Source organism: Pagrus major, chromosome 4, assembly GCF_040436345.1.
Source record: "Pagrus major chromosome 4, Pma_NU_1.0".
NCBI classification, from domain to species: domain Eukaryota; kingdom Metazoa; phylum Chordata; class Actinopteri; order Spariformes; family Sparidae; genus Pagrus; species Pagrus major.
The window spans coordinates 14,479,916-14,492,077 of NC_133218.1; the positions used below are offsets into that span (position 1 = coordinate 14,479,916).

General features: G+C 41.1%; 1 protein-coding gene across 1 annotated transcript in view; it reads left to right on the plus strand.

The window, feature by feature from the left end:
* The first annotated feature begins 345 nt into the window (after positions 1-345).
* The window catches only part of kcnq1.1 (potassium voltage-gated channel, KQT-like subfamily, member 1.1), a 53,594-nt gene continuing 41,777 nt past the window's right edge, over positions 346-12,162 (plus strand). Inside the window, exons 1-2 of the mRNA XM_073464936.1 lie at positions 346-758; positions 9,291-9,381. Of these exons, the coding sequence (XP_073321037.1) occupies positions 406-758; positions 9,291-9,381 (444 nt within the window). The 5' untranslated portion in view covers positions 346-405. The remainder of the gene's footprint in view (positions 759-9,290; positions 9,382-12,162) is intronic.

Sequence of the window (12,162 nt, forward strand, 5' to 3'; positions counted from 1 at the left end):
GCGTTTCTTTCACACAGATCCGAGGATGGAGTTCATCAGCTGCAGATTGCTTTGCGGAAACAGTATATGTCTCAACAGCTGTCGACTCGCAGCGCACCGCCTGGCGCCCAGTGCTCTCCAGGCTGATAAGTGCTCTGAAAGAGGTAGGGGATATTCATTCAGGGCTGAGACTCGCCATACCCTCAACAACCCAGAGAGCTGTAAAGTTAAATTAAAGTAACACCGTCCTGGTGATCTAGAGCATTAATAACGCAGTTTATGTTACAGTTATATGCGCCCTGGTGCGATTTAGGCGCACAACAGAAGGTAAGCGCACATGGGCGAACATTTGTTCCTTTAAATCAGTGACCGAGAAATAACTGCGATAAAGTGAACCCAGCGACAGACCAACAACGGGAAGGTGCAATGTCTAATTCTGCCCCCCATGCGGGGAACATGAGGAGGTCTTCTGGTGTGGCACGTGGAAACCGACCACCGGATTTGGAGCTGTCGGAAACCACGTTCAGTGCGCCTGGACTAGGGACACCTGTGGACACTTTTCCTGAAAGAGACAAAATGCCTGAGGACGGGAACACCCCCATCGAGGTACCCCCTGTCCACATCCACCCGTACTTGTCTCATCCCCGGATGTCTATGCGGATGTCGGTGTACAGCACCGGGGTCCGTCCTGTCCTCACGCGCGCCTACATACAAGGACGCGTATATAACTTTCTGGAAAGGCCGTCTGGCTGGAAGTGCTTCGTGTATCACTTCACAGTGTGAGTGTTTTTATTTTCATAATCATCCCGATCCACTGGGTATTCAAGGGTATAATTGCAACTCTAAGATCCTAATTAAACAGGGAGTTAATTGCGCATGTAGAGCCTTGGAAGCCCTCACAACAAAGAACTGTTAATCCTGTGAATTTTAGAAAGATGCTGCCCAGATATCACAGCACTACTGGAGGTCCCTCCAGGAACATTAAAAGGATATTTTAGTCTCGCCACAGCAGATTAAAAAATACCATATAATTCATCATAGACAAGAGAATCTCAGACAAAATATGCCCTCGTAGGAGTACTAAAGGAATATTACACAGATCATTCATGTGGGAGACTATTTTCCTTAGCACCATTGAGCATTTAATTTTGCAGAACTATCTCAGTGCAGCAGCACAGCAACAGCAACACATGGAGTGAGCTTAAACCAACAAGACTTTTAAACTGATTCAACCAGACAGGGGAGCTTTTAATATTTTTTCCTTCCTGACAGTATGACAGGTGTGTGAGACTACCTGTTTTTATTAAAAATCAAGCTTGTAATGAACATAAAACTTCGAGTAATCCCGTGTGGGGCAGATTTTTATCTGCTACAGCTTCAATATCATGAAGATGTCACAATGTGGTTCACCATCCTGAGCTGATGTGGCAGTTTTGCCAGGTAGCTTGAAAATCTGCCTTTTTTTTGGGACAAATGGTGTTCCTAACAATGAATACATGTCTTTAAAACATTGATGATGTACCAAAGGATACATTTCACTGTTTCTGTTTTGTGGAATAACCCACATCTAGGAAACTGTCTGTCCAGTAGATCCAGACTGGAGCGTCCAGGCCGAGGTTAAGGAATGTGGGATATGATTGTCCGCCTCACCCCCATGTGTGCATGTCTGTCCCCACTTGCTGGCACTGATAGCAAGCAGCTAAACTTGGCAGTGCGTGTGTGTGTATTGTGTGTGCTGTAGAGGAGGTAGAGGCACTGTCTGGCACTGCTGCCACCCTGTGACCCCGCAGTGTCTGAGGGGACGCAGGGGAACGCAGCCTGTCGGAGCAGGTTAGAGTCTCAGTGACTCAAAGGGAGCATGAGCCAACACGGTGCAACTCAAACACGTTGGAACATTACAGAGAATAACCGCACAATGCACAAGTCACAGAGAAGCGAGTGGCTGCTATGATAACAGGAAAATCTTCACTCAAGCATCTACATTTCCAGTGTTATATTATTTGACAGTACAGCAGGTGCAAACCAGCTAGACGAGGTGCCTTAACCTGAGCTCAGGACTGCATGAAACGACAAGTGTTTGCCGAAACAGAAAATCTCATGGTGATCAGATGGAAAACTGTGTTTTGGATAGAGCCGCTATTAGTAATTGTTTTAGGGATTTCTTTGAGGAAAAAAGTCAAATCTTTGCCTGCTCCAGCTTCTTAAATATAATTTATTTATTTCTTAAATATCTATCATTTATGATAGTAAATGAAGCGTTGTTGCTTTTCGGACCGTTGGTTGGACAAAAGAAGCAATTTGATGTCACCTTGAGATTTCACACTGTACAGACTGAACGTCAAAATAACAAGCAAATGAATCAATAATTAAATAATTGTTGGATTAAAAGCCCCTTAAGGATGAAAGAGGTGTTTTTTTGAGGTTGACCTTTGATTTGACATGATTTGTTTCTTTCACACTCAGTCACGGTGGATGTTTGTTTGCTCCAACTCAGCTCCATCCAGCTCTTGTTTGGCCTGATCTGAGATTTCCGGTTTCAGTAGGTAAAGGTCACATTAGTGTACCACTGAACGAAATTGCCCTTGAAAGGATAGGATGTCAGCAGTTTCTCTGTTTGTAATAAACAGTAAGCAGAGTGACCACAAACTGAGAACAATCTCTTAGATTGATGTAGCTGTTACATTTCCACTGATGTTTGTTTTGGCTGGTTGTGAATACACATGGTCATACTTGAACAGAGATGGTCTTCAAACATCAAGTCCACTGGAGTCAGTCAAGGAACCACAACCTTGAATTCCTCTTTTTTGTGGGCTTCAGTTCGATATTTGCAGGACCAACCAAGTTTGCAGAATAAATGTTGGAATTTTACATTTCTTAAGGTTTTAACCTTCAATTTTATGTTGTGACTACACTGTGCTTATGATCTGGTTAGGTTGAGGCCAAAATGACTTGGTTAAGGTTACAAAAGATCATGTTTTGGCTTTTAAAAAATCCAGTTTTGTTGCCACAGAGACACCTGCAAAATGTCCCAATGATCACTAAAATTACCTGGTTGGAAAATTAGAAAGCAAACAGTGTACTCTCGTTTGGCGGCCCCCCCTAATACCTGACTTTGTTTCTACAAGACGGCTGCGTGTCTCCCCTCAGCCTTCCAAGATAGGATAAGAAAGCGAGATCAAACACATGTAATCTGAACCTAACATGATAAGTAATGTGGAAATGTTTATATGATATGAATGAAATGTACAAGTTTAATCTATCAGGGAGTTTGCAGAAACGTACAATGCTGGCATTTTATTCTGGTGACTGACAAGGTGGCAAGAAGCTTTACACCCAGGAGGTGATTTGAGGGCTAACAAGGGGGGACGCCACCTCTCTTGAAACAAATGCTGACCCAGCAACTTCCTATTTAGACCAGGACCTACACTTAAATTATCGGGAATGATTACATTTCGACAGAACATTTTATTTTAACAGGTGCAGCTTTTCTAGCCTTTATAGCAGCCCAGGAGACTCACAGGCCAAATGCATGTTATGTAAATCACTCACGTGATGCTACTCAGCCAATCAAAACTGTGTATTGCCTTAAGCATTGTGATTCAAGTCAGACACAGACAAGAGCCGAGACGATAGGCAACAGTCGGTGAAAATACACAGCGAAACCAGAGCTTTTAATCAAGACCGGGCTCTTACACTTTCATTCTTACCACGCCAGTTCAAAATCAGTATGACTCATATCTGAGACGTAGCGAACAAAAAAAACTGCAATGTGAAGTGCCACAACTAAACAGCAAAGAGCATGTTTTGAGCAAACGTACCCACTCAAATCAGAACTGAAGGCACATGAAATGTAATATTTTGTATGGCAGTGAATCATAACGCAAGTTTGTAATGATGATGTTCTGGACCTTTGCTTGAGGGCATTTTCTTTAACTGGACCTCTTTGAGTTTTTATTTCTTTTTCTCGAAGTCCCGCTGTCCTGTCTGGTGGGGTCCCCCGGTTTACTCAACCCTCAAAGACCTGCACAGCTGGCATCGGCTAAAAAAGCTCTAAAAAGAGTTTCTCAGCTTTTCAGTCGTCTTGTTTGGGCATTTAGGGACTCTTAGTAAATGTGATTATGCGATCATACAAACCCATGTAGTTTCTTCCTCTTGGCCAGTCTACCTTTAGTGTTCATGTTCAATAGTTTATTTTTAACTGTTACTTTTGCTTCAGTGTCCTTGGTTATGATTGAATAACCGATCTTTAATAACGCATCTCACATCTACTTAGTCAATAAATGAAATATAGGATTGCACATAATAATATAATATTATAATAAATGGCTCTAATTGCTTAGGAAAGGTCAGATATAGACAAAAAGTCTGAAACATCCACATACATCTTTTGAAATTAAACTAAACTTATAGTGGTTCACATAAAAAAAAAACAACAACTTGTAAATTCATCCATTCTCAGACAAAGCAAATGAAAAATTGGGACTTTAAATGAGACAGACCGACTCAAATGATGTATGGTACTTGATGCTGACTGCTAGAACAGGGAAAGAAAAACAAAATAGAGAGTCAAGCACCCCAAAAATTGTTCCAGGACTGTTTACACCCTTTAAACTGAAGTAGGCTCAGTTTCAGAGTGTATCATAGTATATTCATACAAATCTCCCTCAGTGCTGTAATACAACCAGCTGTTTGTTGTAAGAGCATATTGTTGTGATGTCTCACCATCCTGCAGGTTTTCAGGGTCAGTTCAGTACCTTGTTTTGCACGTGTTTGAGTGGGAGCAAAGCAGTTAAGAACAAGCGTGGCCTTATCACTGACCCAGAACTGGAACGTCAGAGGGACCCAAGGCCTTATCAGAGGCTCCCTTGTGTTTGCGTGTTTGCACATGCATATGTTTGTCAGTTTGTGTGTGTGTGTGGTGATACAGTATGCCTCCAGGTACTGGAGTAAAAAGAAAGCAATAGCTCAAGTCTCTGGACAGAGAGAGGTGTATATATCGAGCTTTATGCAATTAATAAAGTATATCCGACGCTCTGGCTGCCTGTCTGTCTGCAGCGTGCTACAGTCTACAAGTAAATGCAGCATTTCAGTCAGTGTACAGCCGTGCCACATGCTGCTAATAGATGAGTCTTCCAGCAGAGATAAGAGAAAACTCAAATCAAAACGTGTTTTTTGAGACATCCATTAAACTGAACCAGATATTCTGTCAAATTGTATCAAGCTGGAAGATTTCAATTCAGACACAATTCTGTAAAACAGAGACTTGAGTGCATACATTGTTATTCTTCTCAATTTGACGTGAGCGGTTTGTACTCTGTCCTATATTTTAGTAATCGGGGAAAAAAGCATCATTGCTTTTATCTTTCCCTCTCTCTAGACACAGCTCAGATTCTTAATGGAGCACAGAGACAAGGTCACTCATTGTTGACCACCTTATATCTCTGAGCTATTTACCTCGCAGGAGCCAAAGACAAAGGCCTCTCTATTAGCTGTCCAAATTGCAGACGGGGGGGGGGATCAGGCCTGAAACCCTTACTTTATGTCATAAATTATTTGATCTTTTATTAGCTTATTCATCCGAATCTGTTTTGTGTGTCATTGCTTTTTGGTTTGTTTACTTTTTTTTTTTTGTCTTTTATCACTATAAAGCGCTTCACAACAGTGATAAAAATAAGTGTGACTGTTGTTCCAAACAGGATATAACAGCCAGTGACATTCTCAGCATCATCACTACTAACTCTTATCCTGTTCCCTGCTTTGTCTGGTTCTCAAGCTGAGGAGTGGGCTCCCCTGGGGATAAGGAGGGTGGTGGGAAGACCAGGGGTAAAATATGGAGTGAAACAAAGTTGGAACAATGTGATTATATGTTGGGAAAATAAGGACAAACAAGCATGTATTGATGCTATTGAGCTGACCTTTATGTCACCAAAAATCAACTTGGATCCTTGTTTATTCGTTGCTTTCCCTCGCATTGTTAATGATTGATAAACATTGTGCGATGGGGGGCATGAACTTTTTACAGCTTCTGAAGTGGGGCATGACAGGGAAAGTCAAAACCGCGGCTCTACACTCACTGCACAGCACACTGTGAGTGAATCTGTCCATCAATAATAGATAGGTGCAACGCTTTGAGCTTTTGTTTGAGTTCAATGGTGCCCATGTAGCTGAGCCAATGTATTATTTTGTCTGTAAGCTCAGTGGAGTTAAAGGAAGTGAAATATGATGGTGCAGTTGGTAGAGAGGGACTGACGAGTCAGATCGTCTCCGTTGGATTAGAAGTGGAGCAGAAGTCTCTGCTCTGCATACTGAGTGTGTATGTTTACTGATATTTCAGACGCTCTGAAGCACGGATTCACTGACAAATTACCACCATTAGCATGCTGAAGTGTTTGGTTTGGAAAGTGCTGTGTTCATTTGTGTCTCTTTTTGATCCTCTTTTTAACTTCCTCTGTCACATTTCAACATAAGATCTTATGAATTGCACTGCATCCTCGAGAGCTTTACATGTTTTTGCTCAATGTAGCCTGCCCTTCTTAACAAACTCATCTACTCCCATTTACACAGGTAGCAGACTGTGGATGTCATTTTGCAGGAGATGGCAAACTACAGAGTCATTTCGCTGTGCTGCATTGTCGACTTGTTCTGTTCCTTCAGACAGGAACTGTTAGCCTCGTTACTCACCAGTCCATCTTCCCTGAGCAATTCTCTCTCTCTCCTGTCTTTTATCTGTGTTGACGTGTGGTGTGCACGTTCAAGCCTGTGTTTGTGTGTGTATGCGTGTCAGTTTGAAGGGGGGTATTTGGATTCCTGGCCTGTCTTCAATGAACTCAGGCTGTAGCATGTGGCGATAAAGGCCTCCATGGTGCAAACACTGACTGGAAACTATAACTCCCTCTACACATAGTTTCCATCAAGTGTGCTCATATAGGAACAAGACAGACAGAGTCTAGGGCTGTTTCCTGAACGAAAGTTTAAAACAATATCAACTAGATGACAGTAGAGTAAACACTTCCAACCAACTCTGTAAGGTATGCCAATTCAATATTGGATTTCTTCCATGCCCAATGTGTTTCAGTGGGACATGATTGTTCAAATATCATTTTTTTAAAGGGATTCAGGTGGCTTCAGGTTGAAGTTACACTTGCCTTGGTATGGGACAGCAGTTTGAGTCTGAATAAATGTTGGCAATGTACGGTGCTACAAACCATGGACATGTTGAAACTTTACACTTTCCTTATGGTCTGGTTAGGTTAAGGCACAAAAACCACTTGGTTAGAGTTCGGAATAAGGTCATGTTTTGTTTAAAAATATGTGTTTCAGTCACCACAAGCACAGCTTGAGATGTTACGACGGCTCATCATAAAAACTATAATATCAATACTGATTATTAGTTTTAAAAGAGACAAATAATCACTTAATGGAATGTTAATAATTTACTTAAGTAAAGTACTGAAGTACATTTCATTTTCTGCTAGTTTATACTTTATACACCAATACATTTTAGTGGCAAATATTGTACTTGATAATCCACTACATTTATTAGATAACTTAAGTTACTACTTTGCGAATGCAGGTTATTCGGTGTTAATAGGCTATTACTCATGACGTGTAACCAATCAGATAGTGTTGTGGACGGGACATTGTGTGAGAGGTATCAGGTTTGTATCAGAGCCAAAGTAGCACATTTATTGTATCGGCAATCTGACAGAAAAATCATTGATATCGATATCGAAAAATACTGAATCTCAGCCCTGATAATCACCCAGGCCGATAATCAGTCTATCTCTACTACAGACAGGCAGCTGCAACAGAGCCAAAGTTGTGCATTTCTAAATTAATTTATTTTATTGGTAATTGCACAAAAACCCACCAATTTCAAGTTTCACACTTGAAATGTTGAGACACAGTCTCGAACTGCAGCCACTGGCTTGCAGGCCTCCTCGCCTGTAAGTTAACCACCATCTTCACGCCATTTCCGGATATGAAAGTCAGGTTATAAACATATAGCGTGAATGTGGTGTCACATGAATCTGTTCAAAAGTTCTTTCCTTCACCACCACATCTCTGCCAAACAGATCTGAAGAGTTCATGTTTGTCCTTTGCTACAATGCCAACCTTTCCACAATATCCAGTCCACATTCATACTCAATGTTCTGAGACATCTTGCTGACACACAAACGGGTAAGAAGGGGTGAAACTTCACCTTCAACTCGTTGAGTCAATAAAGCAACAACACAAATAAAAACAGGAACCGAGGCTGCTCCTGGCTCGACAGGCTGAAACAAGTGTGAACAAGGTTATGAGTTTGAGAATGGCTCATCATCACCTATATTGCGGTCAGCCCTCCTTTCCCAGCTTCCTGCACTTCCATCAAATTAAACAGGACTTCTTCTTTCTACTTTTATGAGCAGCTGTGAAAAACAATCGCTAAACTTTATTTGGTGTTACAAGATGCTATATGGAGGCCTTTGTTGTCAGAAAAAACTGTTTTTTTCCCAAATAACAAAAACATGGTCATCAAGAGATCGCTGTAATCCTCTTGGTCTTTAAATTTGTAATTTCTTTTGAAGACTTTAAAAGTAAAAAAAAACAAAAAAACTCGAGCTTGAAGCCTTATCTCGAAGAAATAAAATATCTCTCTCTTAAGAAGGTAGAGGAGTAACAGACGTCTTATTGTTGCTGCAGTTAAAACACTTGTGACCTTGATGGGGAATAAGGAGAATGTTAAGGAGCAATTTAGTGTTTGTTGATACTGTGTGCGTGTGTGTGCGCAAACCTCTGTGTGCTTTATTTGACAAGTTTATCATGCGCTTTGCATTCATATGGTGGAGTTGAAAAGGTTCACAGAATTTCCTCCAGAGGGCTGTCCTTGAATGTTTGCTTGCATTTACTGAGATACATTTCCTGACAAAAATATAAAGCAATGTGATGATGTCTTAAAACTTTTTTTATTTATTTTTTTTGGGAAAGTTGTTCAGAAGCTCAGACGCGAACGAGACACAGAAGCTGACTGAAGATGTGCTGTGTAAATCAAAGACTGAAATGTTGGCATAAACATGAGGTGGAATGCAGAGAAGTGGATTGAGCAGATTCGTGTTTGCATAACTTGACTGATGACAGCTTATGTAAAGCTTTGATTTGAGGAAAATGTTTTTTTTAAGTAAGCAAGAGCCAGTTGGACATTGCAATCCAATTAACTGATAACAATTTATTCAACGGAAAGAAGAATGACCACTAACATACAGTAAAACGTTAAATAAAAATGTGACACTTTAATCAAACTCATGTGTGATCTGCTTTGTTTCCTGCAGGTTTCTCATAGTTCTGGCCTGTCTGATCCTCAGTGTTCTGTCTACCATCGAGCAGTACCAGGCCCTGGCTCATACGACACTCTTCTGGGTGGTGAGTGTTTAAAAGTGACACCTGGAATTAACCATAAAAATATTGTTTTGTCCTTAATTATCATATTGGATCTACTTCTAAAAGAGCTTTTCGATCAAAAGCTTAACATCACGTTTGATGATGTTAAGTCCCAACTGGACCATCCTAACCCTCAGAGTTGAGAGCAGGGTTTTGGGTCAGATGGGTAAAAATTATTCTGCAGGTATAGCCTGGACAGCCCAGAGTGTCTCATACAGACTCACCAGGCTTTAAACCAACACCACAATTTAACATATCGTCAAACCTAAACGACTGAATAGTTTGATTGCTAGTGTTTCCAGAACAACACTTATCACAGTTCCCAAAGCAACATGACCCTTGCAGCGTATGATACCGTTGTCGTATGCTCGCAGTTTGGTTTGGTTCAGGCAAGAAATGTACCTACATTACGTACATATTTTCAGTTACATAGTGTAGGTGATGTCCTGTGCTTGTTCATCCCAACCATCTGTCCTCGACCTCCTCTCTGTGTGGATTTTTCTCTCTTATATCTATACTACTTCCCCTTGCTCGGTTTTCTCACGAGGATGTGCTGCAATATAAAACAATCAGAGCAACCGCGCCACCCGATGTAGTATACAGAGCAACAATGCCCCAGGAGAGGTGAAGGTTGGGGTTGAATGAGCTTCACACACAGGACAGGGCTCCAGACTGTGACCATTTCAGACAGCGCGACAAAATGTTATAATTTCAGACTTTCCAATGTGTCCCGGTGATTTTGTTTTTCACAATCATCATCATCATTGTCGAGTAACAGTTTGACATTCAGAGGCAGGCAGGTAAAAGAACAAAAGGTGCGCTTTGATAACAAAGCTGATGTCAAATTGCATAATCTAAAATTCCAAAATGCAAGTTACAAAAGGCAGTCGACAAAAAAGCCGTCAACAAAAACAAAACAAGAACAAAAGAGCAAAAACTAAATAAAGCACAAACCAATGAAGCACTGGGAACACAGAGGGAACACGAGGAGCAAAACAGGACGGGAGAAGCAGGACTGACATGTGTAAACAGAACAGATGCACTGACTCAGACTAAAGGGAAAACACAGGCTTAAATACACAGGGACTAATTAAAAAGTTAAACACAGGTGTGCACAGAAAAAGAGCGGGAAGGAGACAGAGGCAGAAAGTGGAAAGTCACAACAAGACACATGAATCTACAACATAATGCAGGAAATGGCTAGCAAAAAACTCGGACCATGACATATGGTATATAAATTAAAACACCAGGAGCAGAACAATTAAAAAATCACAAAAGAAATCAAAACATTCTGCGATCAATCATCTGATCCACACGTATATTTGTTTTTGTGGCTCTTTCCAGCGGGTCATGTCCGTGACACATTACCATTTAATTTTAGTTCTGTAACACAGAAGCCAATAACGGATTTGTGCAATATTATATTACAGTGATATAACTCGTGTTAATTGTGACTGCTGAAGTTTCTCATGCTATTGTTTGAGGAAACTGTGCAGTACTGATACTGTGACACAACTGGTGTTAATTTTGTGATCTGCTGAAGTGTTATATCTTTTTAGTCTGTTTCGGACTGTCACACCAAATGAACGAATTTCACTGAAAAAGACTTTCCTTACAGGGATAATAAAGTAACCTAACCTAAGCATCATGGTTATTGTTGCTGCCTAATGCTCCACCAGCAGTGGGGCAGTGTAGTGAGGATGCAGCCATTTCATGCGTGATATTTCTGTATAACACGGACCTGCCGTTGAACCCTTTATGAGTCAGCTGTCACAGAGAATCCAGTCTGCGTTGTAGTTCAGACACTTAACTGCTGAATCGCAGAACTGTAGAGTAGCACTGGGCTTAGAAAGCTTTGTATCATGTTGCACCCCCACTCTTTTTCGTCTGGGTGACTGTACAGTACATTTAACCACTACATTAATACTGTGACAAACCTCCATATTTAAGAGCAATCTCTAGTTGTCAGATCTAATTTTTTATGAAGAGCTCAGACAAAATCACATGTCCTATTACAGGAACTGCACACAGGCGTCACTGTACACAACAGTAACAGAAGTTACCTTATGATTTCCCTCCAGGGGTCTGTCTCTGACCCTGATGTCTGTTACTTAGATTCTAAAACACCTGAATGTTTTATAGAGTTTGCATCACAAAGAGTCTGAAGGCTTTGCACGTCGCACATGTACGCAAAAGTGGATGCTGTGTGTCTGGCTGAAATGCCAAGGGGCCTGGTAAAGCAAATGATTTGTAAAAATATATATTTTCATCCTTGAAAAATAGGTGGCACTGAAAGCCTGATGTAGTCATTATTTGTGGGGCGAGCCAGCTTGATCACAAACAGGACGATAATTTGACATCATTAAAGATATTATTGGCATCGTCTGCTCTCTCTGATTGAACTAATTGTATCTCCAGACTTCAGATCCGTTCTGCTTCTCTAGACTCCAGCAGACTGAGGTTATATGAAGTTTGATGAAGAGACTCAACTAACATGATAGCTTTCTCCTTTTGGTCTCTCTACTAAAAAGACAGCACTTCAACAACAGTTTTCAAGGGGTCTGCAGTGTGAACTCTCGAGTGAGTGTACTTCCTAAAAAGCTCCATTAGGATTCACTTTGCCTCTGGGAGTGGATCTGTGGATTGCAGTGATTTTGCTGAAGTGAACTGATTTCACTCACACCTGCTCGAAATGCTACCAGACCAATAAGGAGGAAGAACCCGTCACGACTTCTTCCAGTGTGTGTGAATTTTGTTACACCG